The sequence below is a fragment of the Corapipo altera genome, unplaced genomic scaffold, assembly GCF_003945725.1.
Source record: "Corapipo altera isolate COAL_440 unplaced genomic scaffold, ASM394572v1 55, whole genome shotgun sequence".
NCBI lineage: Eukaryota > Metazoa > Chordata > Aves > Passeriformes > Pipridae > Corapipo > Corapipo altera.
This window is the reverse complement of record NW_020884882.1, coordinates 9,654,034-9,670,314: the sequence shown is the minus strand read 5'-3', so window position 1 is coordinate 9,670,314 and position 16,281 is coordinate 9,654,034. Positions and strand designations below refer to the sequence as shown.

General features: G+C 38.2%; 1 protein-coding gene across 4 annotated transcripts in view; it reads left to right on the top strand.

Moving 5' to 3' along the window:
* The window catches only part of FHIT (fragile histidine triad), a 552,831-nt gene that overhangs the window by 146,684 nt on the left and 389,866 nt on the right, over positions 1 to 16,281 (top strand). For 3 of the 4 annotated variants that reach the window (XM_027640694.1, XM_027640695.1, XM_027640697.1), the window contains one exon: positions 3,689 to 3,810. In XM_027640694.1, the coding sequence (XP_027496495.1) occupies positions 3,689 to 3,810 (122 nt within the window). Of the gene's footprint in view, positions 1 to 3,678; positions 3,811 to 16,281 lie in introns of all 4 variants that reach the window. The other variant, XM_027640696.1, reaches the window with a different exon arrangement.

Genomic DNA, 16,281 nt, shown 5'->3' with positions numbered 1-16,281 from the left:
TCCTTATAATCAGCACAGAGAAAGTAACTTCCAGCAGTTTTGCAGGTCTCTGATTCTACAGATGACATGTAACACACAGGCACTCATCTTGATGTCCTGTATTTAGGTGAACTTCCATTCAGAGTTCTCCCTGTGTGTTTGACACCAATGATTCTCCAGCTTAGGGTGTTTAAAAGCTGAAGCACAAACCAGAGCCCCTGACTTCCAACACCAAATAAACTTGGAGAATTGAGACCAAGTTTAGATTTCCTCTCAAAAATACGTTTAATATATGAGCAGTATTTCTATAGGCTGGGCAAATGCAATGTGCCTTTTGAAATTTTACAAGACTATAATAATAATTGAAAATATTTCAGTGTATCTCAAGATTTTTCTTAATTTTAGCATTCTTATTTTGTAATGTAGAATTCCAGTGTCTATTTTTTTTCTAGCATGAGTTATATAGATTTGAGGTCTGTTGTGGCTGTAAAATTAGTCTACTTGTTATGTTAGCCTTTAATACTGTATTCCCACCTACAACTGCAGTAACACAGCTTGAAGGGAATTTAATTAGGAAAATAGGCAGATGAAATAGGCGATGTAATGTATATCTGCAATATGAAGAAGAGTAAATACACTTTTCATCTGAATAGTCAGAATAGAAGCTGTGTTAAACTGGGCTGAAATTTAATCAGAAATGGATTTCTTTTATTTTCTAACATTACTATGTAATTGTGCTCCTTATTACTGGGGATTAGAAAGACTACTATCATTAAAGATGAAACATCTTTCACCAATTATGTTTAGTTTCTGGTTTATCTGATCTTCTCTTTATGCAAAAAGTGGAAATCCCTGGAGGAACAGATGTAGTACAGCGATTCCAATCCCCTGGGAAACGTTGAGCACACACTGTTTGCCTCTCATCACCTGAGTGCCCCCGTGCTGGGTGGATTCCTGCTTGTTTACAGGCCATCCAAGCAATGAGCAGGTGGAATTCAGAGGACTAAAAACTTTCCTGCCTCGCTGCACTCTGGAATATTCCAACCTTGCTGCACAGTCATGGATTTTCCAGTGGTACCCATCCCTTATTTCCCCGAGGTGTTTTGCAGCGTTTGTGTCGGTGCCGAGCGCAGACGATTGCGCTTTACAGAAACACACAGAGCATCACCAGGGCAGAAAACAGCTTAAGTAATCTAGAATAGATCATAAATAATTGTTTAAGAAACAAAATTCCCACAGTCCCTTCTCAGAATTGGAGAGAGTAGCACTGGGAAGTCTGCAGCATTACACAGCACAGCCAATACAAGTGACACATTTGTTTGAAACACATGCTGTATTTCTTTAGTGTGAATTAAGAGATAGAAATATGTTATTCAGGTACATTATTGTGTAGTAAGCAAATAGAAATGGTCTTAACATGTGCATTAATTCTATGTATGAGATTTTAAAATGTTTATTAATTCTAGATCAACCCACTTGGGCTGTAACGTGATTCTTCAAACTGTTGCTTAGAGAGGCATGAGATTAGTGCTTTTACTTTACTGCTTTTTATAACTTTTTTAAACAAGATTGGCTGTGAAATAAGTGAATATGCATGTGGTAGGTGTATGATGAATACATGGTTTAGGCAACCTGATGTCACCAACCTTATTTTGCTACTGTTTGTTGTTTTTTGCCTATGGCAGCAAAAAGCCAGAGGACTTCTTCTGGTGATTACCAAAGTCTCAAGTTCTCTCCCTCCTTAAATCAAATTTCAAAGCATCAGATTTTAAAATTAGCCTAAAGCCTTTGTTCTGTGTTTAAGTCTGTTCCATGCCTCTGGACATGGTTTTTATTTATCAGTATTTTGGAAGACAGAATAAGAAATGATTGGTAATACTTTTATTTCTGTCCATAGCATTGCCAGATGCAAGGGCAGGTGTGGTGGTATATTTGATTTTCCAGCTAGTGGAGACACCAGCTTAGTTTCATCACTGGATGGTAGTCCAGGCTATAGAATGTGTTTTGCTCCTTTATCAGAAACATTGCCTTCATTGCAAAAAGAACCATGTCTTTTTTTTGTATCAGGTAAAAACATTCTTGAATGTTTTAATTGGAATGAAAATCCCCGGCGGGGGGTTGCTGATGGGCTGCTTAAGAGAAATGAGGAAGATTGATTGAAGGTCCTAATAGTTATTTTTCTCAAACATCAGCACAAGATAGCAGGTGTTTCCTCTGCTAAGCAATTCTTTTAGTTGCTAAAGAGACTTGATTTTTGTATGTTGTCAGGTTTCAGGTTTAATATATGCTAAGGGACACATCTCAGACACTTAATCTTCTGTTGACTTTATGGGGAAAAAAATTGTAGAACTTTTTCAGATCTTTGAAACAGGTGTAGTTAAAGTCTCCACTTTTCTATGGTCTGCTCAAGCATTTCCTTTAATCTGTGATTTTCAAAAATAAAACAAGACATGGTTCCCACTTAGAGAATGTTTATTACTTGGAAATGTAGTCATCTGATTTGTTACTGTGTCTTATACTAAGATTTATACATGTTCTTCTGGTGTAAAGCCTGACTAGATGCATCTGCTATCCTTAATTTAATTTACTTAAGTTCTTCTGTGGAATCAGGTAGCTACAAATTCGAAGTTCCTTTCGAAGAACAGATATTTCTCAAAGACACTTTCAAAGTGTGTGCACTTAGAAGGGTTGTTGTGTGTACTTCTTCATGGGAGCAGATAAAGGTGCGGGATGTTAAATTAGAATAAATCTCAGCTTAAGAGCCAGGTTTGGGTTTTACTGAACACAGCAAGCTTGCAAGAAAAGAGCTGCTACAAAAGACCCTCCGTGACTCTCACAGTGGATTTCCCCATCTGGAGCAACATATAAGACTGAATTTCCTGATTAGTCACTTGGTTCAAGCAGGGCAGTGTTAGCGTAATGCTTCCGATGTGTCTGAAGTATTGTCACAGGAAATTCATCATTACTTCATATTTTACCCTGCAGTACCTTGGATATTTCTGACTGCATTAAATACTTTAAATACTCTAGGGCTTAAAGACCTAAAATAGACACTGTTAGGATTGTGCCTTAGCTATTTAAGAGGGATTTTCATTCTCATCAGGAGGAGAAAAAATTGTAGTGAATGAAAGTGGAATTCTTTGAGCTTCTGTAAGAGAAAATGTGATCATCTTCACATTCCAGTTGCTCAGACTAGAATGTGTGGATGGAAAATGAATAAATACACTTTCCTTAGGTTACTGGTGTTTCTTCAGCTGAGGTATTTAGTGGAGAGATTGATTTAGAAAATGTGGTCTATTTGGTAAGTCCTGTGTGCATCAATTTGCATTGTGGCAAAAAGCTTGTGAAATCCTATTTGTGCTTTTCCAAGAACACGTGATCCGGATGTACACAATGCAGGACAAATGAAAACGGGAGGGAGTAATTACGTTCTCTGTCTAGAATTTTGTAGCCCTGCCAAGAGGGTGAGAAGAGGGTTTAAGAAATTAGATGTAAAATTTTTGCTTTGGACGGGAGCCTTTTCCAACACCCCTTCGAGGAAGCGATACTTTTAGGAAAACCCTAACAACCTTTCCAAGACATCCAGTGTCTTGATGAGCCCAGGAGGCACTTTCTGTTGGAAGCTGCCTGGACAATTTGTTTGTCCTATTGCTGTTGTTTGGAAAGGCAGAGTCAGTCCCTTATTCATCTCCACTCTTGTGTCTTTCAGACCCCGAGGGTTGACGTCCGTCATGCTGAGATTCGGGCAGCACCTCATCAAGCCCTCCGTGGTCTTCCTGAAGACTGAACTCTCCTTTGCTCTCGTGAACCGCAGGCCGGTGGTCCCAGGGCGTATCCTTTGGCTGGCTGTGCTCTTGGGAAAAGCAGGAGGAATGCAGAGTGCTCGGAAGGCCAGGTAGGATGCGACACGGGTTCGTTCTGAAACCAGGCAGTGGAACGTGAGATCCTTGATCAGTGTTGCAGAACTGCCGAAAACAGTTGCTAAGCAACTGTGACCTTCGAGGTGAATTTCTATTGACCTTTTCACCACAGAAGATGTATAAACAACCAGGTGCTGCTGAAAGCGTTTTAAAGTGTATCTGAGGTGGTAGTGTTTAAATTTCATATTATGCTAAGTAACATATCCTGCTTCCCTTTTAATAATGTCACTTGTTTTCAGATGTGGTAACTTTTTCATGGAGAATTTTCAGCTTCTCCTGGCTAAATGCACACCATTTGTCAAGTGGCAGCAGAATCCTTTATGAAGACTTTTTTCTTTTTTTTTTTTTTTTTTTTTTGAGGGGGGACAGATTACTTTGATTAATTTAGGTAGGAATGAATTAAATAAACCATCTGTATAGTGCACACATTTCGTAATGAAAAAGTGAAGCCCCATGTTGTAAGTAAAATTCTCAAGTTAGAAACTTTATAGGAACTTGCTTATGCAAGATGCTAAATGAGCCTATTTAGGGTATTTTGTAGTGTGGTGTGTTATTTTCCAGTCAAAACTCTACTGCTCCAAAATTTGTGCTGCTTTCATTGGCTGGAGGTGCAATTTTTCAGAAATAATCAAGACTGATCACTTTTCCCATAGAGGTTCATGGTAAAATTTTAGTAGGAACTCAGGCAATGACTGAATGTGTTTTGGGAAAAGAAGAAAGTTGTCTGGAGTTTATTGAAAGTTTTCTTTTTCTTCTGTAGCTTTATGTTGTTTCTTTCATAATTTAATGTACAATTTAGAATTTAGTAAACTTTAATATATTTTTTTAAAGTCACAAATGTATTTCTTCTGAAATGGAGCCTTCCTCTCCTCCTATCAGTTCTATAGATTATAGTTGTTCAGTATTGAATTTTTCTCTCCACCTGCTTTAGATGGTGTTTGTGTGTACCAGAAGTCAGATTGTTTGGTTATAAATGCATGGCAAAGATGCACAGACTTCATAGAAACATTAAAGGTGTTACTGTCTCACCAGTATATTTTAATGAATTAAGTTAACAGTATTTCTGAACTTCAAGTTTCTGAAATACCTGGTGTAAATCAATGTGATTTACAGAATTGTCATAATAAATCTTTGTCATTTTCAAAGCTGTATAAAGACAATATCACATCAGTCACTGTGTGATGCAGAGCCCGGAAATGCCTGAACTGTATGTTGGTTTATGCACTGTCTGGATCAGAGAATAAATAAAATGTTTCCTTTTCTTCACATGGAGGTTTTAAAAATAATACGAACACTTGTTTTTGAATTAATCAGTTAAGTGAGCCATTGCATCTGTTGTTAAAAATAGAGTATTTCAGATGAAGGATACTTGTTTTAAAGTTTCGCAAGCACCTAGTAATGACAATTTAAGGAGCCTATAAAACTTAATTATTATAAGCTTCTCTCCTTCTTAAATAATTAAAGATTATAAACTCTAGTTGTATAGTTATTGCTGACTTTTGGCAGATACATTTATTTGCTCAGGGTTTAGCTTTGTTATCCCATAATGAGTATTGCAGCGTATTTTATAGTGTCACATTGTTTTAATAGCTTATGTGTTGTAATATATAATGTAGTCTTTGTTTCTCCATTGAATAAATGTTCAGGTAATAAAAACCCAACCCTTTTCCTTTCTCATTACAATATGAAAAAATTAGAGATCTCGATACAAAGACTAGAATACAGTATGTAAAATAGAGCAATTTGCAGTTGTAAGCCTTTAAAATGTCTGTATAATGCAGCATTCATCTTGAGACCTGGCAGTAACAAGTGTATTTTCTTTGTTTTATTGCAATAATTTTATCTACCTTGTCTTTGGCACACATATGACATTCTTTTTCTTTTTTTTTTTTTTCCAGTAGAAAATAAAATATTAATGTATGTGAATTAGAGAGACAAAGGAAATCAGTTGGAAAGCCAGCTCACTCCAGGTGGTGGCTTTAATTAACTAGTAAGGTTGAAATTCCATCTTGAAACAGAACATAGGTTTAGAGCTGTGAATTGGCTGTGATAGTTTTAAAATAAAAATTCAGTCAGAATGGTCTCGTGGAGTTCAGTGTTTGTGATTTGAGCAGGCTGGTTCAGTTAACACATTGCAAAGTTTGGTGTTATTTCCAGCTGCCAATCCTGTGAATTTAGATTGACACTTCAGAGGCAAACTGTGCTAATAGAAACCAAAAGTAGGTAGAGTAAGAACACAGTATTTATGGTAAGGGAAGAGTTCTCCTGTTCCTGGACAGAGCTGCCTCATTTGATCCCACGTTGGACTTCTGCCTGATGGGTGCACATGAGTTCATGGACTCAGGACCCTGTTTGTGTTTGGATCCCTTTCAGTGATTATTGCAGATTCTTGAATAGAAAGGAATTGGGATCTTAAGTAAAGAACTGGGATATCTTAAGATATCCCTTGAGTAAGGGGATATCTCACATTACATTGGAGTCTTCAGTGTGTAGGCTACGATATGGGCATGTGCTTGACAGGAGGAAACTTGTTCACCTCTTTTGTCTCAACCAAATGGAGAAGAGCTAAATGTGGTGAGTGTGCAGGATTAGTGTGTGTTCCCCTCAGGACATCCAGTCCCTTTGCTGTCACCTAATAGGGAAATGGTTAAAGCTCAGAGGTGTCTGACCACAGTCTGACTGAAGACGTCATCGCTCAACTCCCATGACAAAATGAGGGGTCTATGAGTGCTCTGCTCTTCCCTGAAGTCCTACTTGTCTGATTTCAGAGCAGGGAGTCACATGGGATTGGGCACAGTTTTGATCAGTGAGACACTGTTTTTTTTTGGGCTGTACTTTTGTGAGGGTTTTCCGTTTTGTACAGAAACTGTATGATTCTTTTTTTTTCTAACGCCTGTGCATTTTCCAGGAGCCAAGAGTCTAGCTGGGAACACGAGTGCTGTGTGCAGTACACATCTTGGCAGCAAGTGGGAGTGGTGGGGAAGTGAGCTGCTTATTCTGTAAGCTTGCTGGGATGTGTACCCGTATTCAGGTACCAGTGCCCTTTTTTATGAAAAGTAGAGTCCTTGTTTCCTCTCAGTTCTGTAACTTGCTGCTCTGCAGAGTGTGATTGTGAAAAAAAGTCATTTGTGACTCTGTTGAACAACAATGTGGTTGTTTTGGAGAAGGCAGCTATTCAATAGCTGGAGCAGTGTAGGGATGTGTATAGTCAGCAAATGCATTGTTTCTGTCACACAAAAGGCCCAAGACAAACTGAATCAGCTCATGTAACCAGCATGAGCTGAGCTTCTGCTTGGCTTCTGGAATGATTTCGTTCAGAGCTTCCGCAGTTCCATAGGACAGAACTGTGGCTGTTTTAAACAAATTCCATCTCCTCTTTGACATGGACTTTTTTGCTTTAACATGGTAACAAATACTTTGTAAATGACCTACCATTTTATTGATGTTTTCCTCAGCCTGCACCAGAGCTTTACAAGGTTTTGCTCACATCTTCAATAAATATAAACTGTTTTTTATCACTGCCTTTCTCATGGCATTGTGCAGGGTACTTGCTTTCATCTTGTGTTAAACGTGAAAAATGAATTTGAACATTAGCAGAATCCATTTGGGGACCAGGACTTTTTATTATAAATAAAATTATTCATTTGTTACGTCCAATTTTTTTTTCAGCAGACAAGGTATTGATCTTTGGATTTGTGTTCAGGATGCCGTAAGAAGAACTAGCACAAAAGGAACACAGCAACATTTGTAAATTGATTGAATGCAATATGTAATGACAGAGACAAACATCAGATCTATGGCAATACTATATTATACAAAGCATTTTTCAGCAGTTTATTGAATTGGTTATTAAAAGGAACAGGCTTCCCAGCTGGGAACAACAAGCTGAGGGTTATTGGGACCAAGTAATTTTAGAGAAATTTGTGGTGGACAGCTTGGCTCCCTTACTAAGGGCACATATATGTGTTTGTAATAAATTAGAATAAATACTTTATCACAACTTTTCAAATGGGATTGATTATGAAAAGGTTCTTCTATTTAAAAAAAGAAAAAAGGAAACAAAAAAGGCAGTTTTACTGTTACATACTGAATTCTACTGGACTACTTAGTATTGCTGTTTTCATAGAATTCCAGTTTTTCCCCACCAGAAAGTATTCTGATTGTGGGGAATGGACCATATATAAAAACCCAAAGCATGGGATGTTTTCTGACAACTTCATCCCTATATGGAGTTAATGGTCATTATTTGTTGCCGAGACAGTTGTGGTGTTCTGTGAGTTATTGCAGCTTGTTCCTTTTATTAATGAGTAGAGAAAACATTAGTTGAACCAGATGCTCCTTCCAAGACTTCTCCCAGCCCGAGCTGCAGTGTGACTGTTCTGGCTGTGCTGCCGGGGTGGGGAGGGATCCAGGTCAGGCAATGTGAGAGCAGCATCTGCTCTGCTGCAGGATTTGTCTGGCTCTGAGCTCCCCTGTCACCTGCTGTCAGAATTGCTGTACTACTGGAGACTGCCACAAATATTGTCATAATGCTCTCCTTGGAAGTTTTGCAGTTAAAAAGAAACAATCCTTTTGATTAACATTGTTTCTTAATATACTTTAAAAGTAGTTTTTAATTTAGCTACAGTCCTGATGGAATTTCCATTGAAGACAGTGCACTGGCTCTGGAAAGAAAAGTAGTATTCTCTCACCAGGTTTTGTTGGAAAACATGGTATTTATCATTTATATGAAATTTTAGTTCTTCATAAAGTTACAGAGCTGCTGTTTGTTACGATTTAGTTACTTTGTACATTGCGTGTTTATCACATCTATATTTATGCCACATAATTATGAATTTTATCAGGTTTAGCCCCAACAAGTATTAATATTTGCCATAAAACTTAGATTTAGAAAATAAAATTCATTTATATTGCAGAATATATAAATTTGTATTTACGTATTGCAATAATTTATGCTGCACAATTGCAACTACCTGTTAGACATATCTAACCCTGTGGGAAAGTATTCTTTAGTGCTCATTACAGAAGTTTCCTATGTATTACTATTATTATTATTTTGTTTAGCACAATGTTAAGAAGGAGTCATACTCCTTTTAGTTCTTTTAATGAAGAGTTAAAAATAGGGTGTTTGGTTAAGATTTTGTAACTTAAGTATGATGCTGGAGATGGCAAGGGAATCACATGGAGACAGAAAATGTTGTTTGGTACAATAAGGACTGGACTACCTATATGAATTCCTCAAAATGTAACTTTAGAAGAAGGAAGTACTAGGAAGAGGATGCAGTACCTTTGCTGGTGCAGAAGAAATGGGAAGAGCAGATATAAATGATAGATCTTATTTGAAAATGTGAGGGAAGTATAGAATATATCTCTTCATCAGGAATGCAGAGGAGATTTGGACTTACTTTATGCATTGTCAGTATTTGGTAAGTTATTTTTGAGATACCAGGCTGAAGCTGTTGAACATCAGTGAAAATTTCCGGTTTTTAACTCAAATCCCAAATAAAGCTGTTCCATGACTTCTCCTTATCTGAGCAGTCCTGATCCCTCCAATGGGACTTACTAATGCCTTATAATGTTTACTTGCACAAATGAGAGTAACAAAACCAGTTCCTATGCTTAATTATTTGTAGCTGAATTAAGCTGTGTTGTGCAGAGGGTGAGGAGTGGGGCTGCACCCTTGGCAGCAGCAGGCCTGTAAATCAGCTTTGCCTGGTGGAAAAAGGTTCTCCTCAAACAGCCCAAAGCACGACTGCTCCCTGTATGCAAACCACTCGAACTTACTGGTGGTAGAGAGGCCACTTAATTATCTCAGGCCTGGAGTCATTTTGTTTGCAGTCTCCAAACAAAGGGATGGTGTTTGACTCGCAGTAAGAAATGCTGCTTGTGAAGATAACAGATTCAGGGCTCTGTGCACAAAAGCTTGTCTCTCTGACTTATTTGTGGGCATGGACTTCAACTGTCTCATTTGGGCTGATAAAAACGCTTTCTCTCCCTTCAAATCTTGTCTGGCTTGAAAGGTGCTCACTGTTGAAGGAGGATGTACTTCACCAGATATATTATTCTACTTGAATTGTTATAGTTACATTAATATACTGGCATTGATGAAAATCCCTTTATAAATGCTTTGTGCCAATATTGTAAACAGAAAGGAAAAAAAATGAAAGTAATGAAACCAGAAGTATTTCTTGCTGATTTGCAAATGGAGTAAGTTACCAATTAAATTACTCATTTACGTGTATTCAGTAGATCAGTGGTAAGAATTTCTCAGACCGTGGCACAGACTGCGTTGGAAGAGGTATTGGAAAAGCTGTCTTAAGGCCACATCTGGGAGAGGCAGAAGATCTTAGGCTGGAGCCTGGTGCATCTTACAAATGTCATGGAGGGATGAGCAGTCTTTTATTAGTCATGTGTTGAACCAGCCTTCAAACCTGAATGAGAAATCTGAAACATGGGCTTGTAAGCTCTGTGTCATAATAGGTTGGATCTGTGCAATTAAATTTCTTGACTACATTGTTAACACATACTAAAATCCAGCAAAAAAATTTCAATTCCATTTTTGTCTGATCTCCTTTATTCACCTTTCATCATCATCATTGATTGGAACTTATAAATGGCTTAAACCACATTATGCATGAACTTCTCTACTGCTCTGTGTGTTTCAGGGGCACTCACTGCACAGTGCTGAAGGTGTTTTACTAATGTGCATCTTCTAAGACTGTTTGTCCTTGTGAGATCCAGGGACATGCAGAAGAATTCCCATTTTGTCATGTTTACCCTCATTATTGATTTGCAAAGCATGTTAGCATTTTAACATTGACTTCCAGCTATAGTTTTATGGTATCTGACTTAATTTACTTTGAAGTTCCTGTCACTGGGGTGACAGATATCTGGTAAAAAGAATTTGTTTTAGCATAGCAAGAAACCTGGCCAAGTGTTTACTGAGAAAAGACAGAGGAACAAAGCAATGTAGAAGGATGTAAAATTAAGAGATAGCAAACTTTTGTATGAAAAGTGTCTGGGAAACTGAGGCAGGGGATAAAAAAGGTAAAACCTCCAAACCTCCTTTGAGGTTTAACACAATAATTGGCATTCTTGTTTAAAAACCTGTGAAGTCCTGTTCATCTTCCTGCTCTCTACCTGAAAGGAGGTTGTAGCCAGGTGGGGGTCAGTGTGTCCTCCCAAGGAACAAGCAATAGGACAAGAGGAAACAGCCTGAAGTTGTGCTGGGTGGGTGGAGTGGGTGGGTGTATTAAACTGCACATTTGGAAGAATGCCTTCATCAAAAGGGTGGTCAAGCACTGGCACAGCTGCCCAGGGCAGTGGTGGAGTCACATTCCTGGAGGGATTTAAATGACATGTAGATGTGGCTCTCAGGGACATGGTTTAGTGGTGGGCTTGCCAGTGCTGGGTTAATGGTTGGACTGGATGATCTTAGAGGTCTTTTCCAACCTAAACAGTTCTATGATTCTATAAGTAATGAATACTTTTAGCCCAGTGTTTATTTTCTAGTCTAGTAGAGAGCAAATTTGTAATTGGTGTGGTTATTGAACAAACCTGTAATTTTTTCCTTTTTTCACATCAGTAAAACCCAAACAAATAAATGGACGATAGATAACAAATGCTAAAGAGGTGTTTGCTGCTGTTGCACTTTTGACACTATGGAAAATTAAAGTACCTGCATCTGAGGCAGAAAACCACATGCTTTGCATTCAGGTACCAATTACCATGAAGTTTAAAAAAGAAAGGAGTACAAAGAAATCTTTTTCCTCAGTACATAACTGGGTTTAAATTCAGCTGTTTCTCCTTTTTTAAAGTAGTTTCTGGCTAATGAAGGAGATGACAGTTACAAGTCATTCCTGTTATAGTTTGTGCACCTTTTTTCCTCAGTACAGCCATTAGAATGTGATATGCAGCACACACACAGTTAACCAAGTCTGGGCAAGGTATTGCTTGACTTGCTCTTACAGCAGAATATAATTAAAAGAGATGATTGGAATACATGGATATTCATAATAGATGTCGCACAATTACCATAAGTAATGCAATACATGCAAAATCTCCATTTGTAATGAAAATAGATTTGCTGGAAAGTCAATTGGAAATTTCATTTATTGCTTATTGTTTCCAGCATATTGGAATATTTTGTGCTATTCAGTGTAATGCAACTATGTGTTTTCTTCAAGTACGTATTTTTTAGAGGCATCCAACATGAATTTCCTGTTGCAACTCATAAGAGGAAATCTAGTGATACAATGTAAATCTGTAATTTCTTTTCTTTGCTGTGGAGAGCCTAATATATAGTGTATATGTATACTAATATATAGTATAGTATTTTTCTGTTGAAACATACATTAATATTCCCTGGTGTACCGTAATTATAATCTAATGAAAATATAATTTCTCAAGTGACCATCTTGTACTCCCTATATTTAAAGGACCTCTATTGTGGTTTAACCCTGGTCAGCAACTAATCACCACAAAGCCACTTGCTCACTCCTCCCCACTGGGATGAGAGAGAGAATTGGAAGGACAGAAGTAAGAAAACTTATGGGTTGCTATAAAGACAGTTTCACAGGTCAAGCAAAAGCCACTGACATGGGCAGGCAGGTGTTCAGCCAGGACAGCAGGGCTCCATCCACTGTGGCAGTGACTTGGGAAGACAAACACCATCACTCTGAATGCCCCAACCCCTTCCTTCTTCTTCCCCCAGCTCTATATGCTAAACGTGACACCGTGTGGTCTGGGATGACCCTTGGGTCATTTTGTGTCCCCTCCCAACTCCTCGTGCCACCCCTACAAGATGGGTAAGGAGCAGCAAAGCAATAGTGAAAACATCCCTGAGTTATCAACATTGTTTCGAGCACAGATCCCAAATTACCTCCTACCAGTGACTATTTGGAAGATCAGCTCTACCCCAGCCCAAACCAGCACAATCTTCAGCAGCGAAGAAGGAAATAAAGGGCAGGCCATGCACGTGAAAAATAAGCAGGAACACTCTCTAAACATACAGGAGAGAAAGAACAGTTCACTGTGATGTGTCATCCCAGTACCTTCTCCAGGGCATAGAGTGATATATAATGCCACAGCCTGATCTCTTCAGACTGCCTGGTTAGATGTCAGTCCTCTGCAAGTAAATCCCATTTCCTGTGTTCCCTCAGTGAGTGCTCATGCAGAGGTCTGAGTAGAGTCCAGACACCAATACAGATTTCTTCAGATTCAACTTCAGTAAAAAAATCTTGAGTACAATTGCTTAACCCTGAAGGAGTACTGGTCTTCTGGATACCTGAGTAAAATAGCTTGAGTTTTGAGATGCAAGGCCCCAGCTCTGTTGGGCTTCACCTCTTCTGGCATCTGTTGTTTTTCCCTCCCTCTTTTCCTCCTCTCTGCCCCCTTGCACAGGTAACTCATGCCCAGTGCTGTGTTTTCCCCCGGTGTGTGCTCAGGAGGGGAGCCTGTGCAGTATCTCCAGCCTCGCTGTGCTCCTTGGTTTGTTCAGGAAGTGCTTTTCTCTGTGGGTTTGAAGTGGCAAGTGAGATTATCAAGTAAAGTGATTCCAAATGGCCCCATAATTGCTTTGCAGAGCTTCAGTTGAGGGTCAGGCACCTTCTCTGAGCAGGTAATTGGGTAAATTATGTTTTAGTAAGTTGTCTTGTGTAAAGTTAGATACGAACATAGCAGACAGTGGAGGCTTTGTTGTAAAATGAGGCTGCAGTAGGAAATGAAGTGCATAATTCATGGATACAGACCACTCATACCATATCAAGGTTTCTAAGGTTGCACAAGTGTGTATAGTCTGCTATTCATTTGCTAATGTATTTTACTTGTTGCTGTTCCTTGTAACCTGCCGACTTCTACTGTTTCTAATCAAAACATAAACCTCAGCATCTCTCAGTGATCTCTCTGGAGCAAATGTTCATATTGTTCAAAAAAAGTTGAAAATCCCTCTACTGATGCTCCAGTGTAACATTGTACTGCATTCAGATAAGTGATCACTCCACAGGAGCTGCCTAAGAGCAGTGGGTTTTAGTTCAGGATTCAATGATCTTTATCTGGGAATAACTGGGAATGCATTGAGATGGCCTTGTTGCTGTTTGTTTCATAAAATTAGAAATTGTGTGCAATGAATATGAGTTTAAATAGGTGAATTTGGAAATTCTGCTTTTTGTGCAGCCTGGAGTGATTGTATTTCTCCAAGTTTAAACACGTGACATAACTTCCGTGAATTCCATTCGATGTGTGGCAAAATTAAATACATTTGAACTGCATCTGAAAAAAAGACTGATGTTTTGGGATTTTAACCTTGACTGTTGGTGAGGACATAGCAGGGTACCTCTGCCAAGCATTGCTACCTGTTGAATGTTTGGGTGCAAGGACCATCAGCAATGTTGCAAATAATCCAGCGCTTTCTTGTTAGAGCCAAATGCCTTGTGCCCAATGTTCTGTTGAAACTTTTGGCACATTTGCACAATGAAATTACATGTTCTTCCCCCTGCCAATTACCTTAGCTCCAGGTAGTGCAAATTGAAGGCAAACTTTTAAATATATACTTCATTTTGCATAGCTCTGTTGTGGTGGAGAGAAATTATGTTGGCAGTGAAAACTTTGTAAGCACTCTGAAATGGGATCAATGTATTTTTCAGATGATTCTCCTTAAAAAATTTTAGTGAGAGACTTCAGACATGGCTGCTGACACAGATTTGCAGAGGTACTAGGAGAGTACTGCAAGAAAGGTTTTTTTGACTGTGTTTTTTGTTTTTCTGCAGTCATTTTGAATGAATGCAAAACATGGAGTTGCCACCCTTCTTAGGTAGTGGGAAGACTTTTAAGGTGGAAAAAAAAGAAAGCCACCTAATTAGTATGCAGTCATGTGGAAGGATGCTAATGACATCTCTCCTCAATTAATGTTTCCTTACTATGATCCAATCAATATTAATAAAATAAGTTATACTTGCTTGTCTTTCAAAAAATTTCTGAATTTGACCTGGAGAAAGTTCATCACAAAAATCATTGTAGAGTTGTGTAATTCTATTTTTATCTTAATCTGAAAATGGTGATGTTAATGGAGCACTGCTGACTTAACATAATATTTTGCTGAGGCTATATTAGCTTAGAAAACAGTGAAAGTATTCCCTTTTCCTCTCTGGTTCCTTAACAAAATAAAATACGATGCATCTAATATCGATAATGATTATTTATAAATACATGTGGTATGGAATAATTTTTTTAAAAATGTGGAGAAACATCCTTCTTACATGAAGATTGGGTTTTAAATGAAAGCATCTGATGCAAACAGGTGTTTGTAGAAAGCAAAGCCCAAGAAACAGCTTGCAATGACATTTGTTTATTCAGTTCTAAGAGAAAAATGGGAGACAATTTTGAACTAAACAGAACTGCTTTCTGAAATACTTACAACATCTAGCTTGGTTTTTATTGTGTAGAACATCTAGACTGGGTTTTATCATGTAGATCAACCAGTCATCTGTTGGTTAATTTTCTTGATTTTTGCACAGCTAAAAGTTGGAGGAAGTGTTTTAGTTTGTTTACCAGCTGGGGTTATATAATGGAGTTGGTGTGGATCTTACTCGAACTGGAGCACTCCAGAGAGAACAAATCCATGGTGTTAGAAAGCTCATCAGGCTCAGGTTGGCCCCTGGTGATGCCTTGTGTGGAAATAATTAGTTTTATGTAGAGAGTGAGGGGCTGCAGCTCTGTGGGTGTAGCTCTGCTGTGTTCCTTCACCTGCATGTAAAATTCTCTCTCGTGATGATTGTTTTTATATTTTGTGGTAGTTTGGGCTAGGCCTTCCCACAATTTATTATATCTTTATATAAAATCTTTAACTTGTTTAACCCATTTTTAAACTGCAGGAAGACAAGATGTCTGGATGAGATTTTTTTTTTTTCCTGTATATGTGAGTGATATTCTTTATCCAAACCTCTAGTGAGAGTCCAGGTCAGGTTTTATTCATCCTTAAACAAGAAAAGTCTGATCCATTTATCTGGCATTCACAGCAGGATTGTTTGTTTTAGTGTAATCTTGACATGTGCTGTAGATTATTTATTCTAGTTGAGGGTGGTTTTTTAACGTTTATTGGTCTCTTAGAAGCCCATGGATTTATCTGCTCATTTTTATATGTTCCAGTGCTTGCAGTGTGGAGGACAGTTTGTAGAACTGACTGCTAAAACTAGGGATATTTTTGTATGCAAATCAAAAGGATGATTATATGTACCTGCCTTAAGAATTGAGAGAATTATACATGGGATGTATATGGAAAGGTACTGGGGTTTGATCCTCCTACTTTAAATAACAGGATGCATAATAATGATTATTTTGATACAAAATTGATACAAAGAATCTGGCATTACTAAATGAAAGAGTT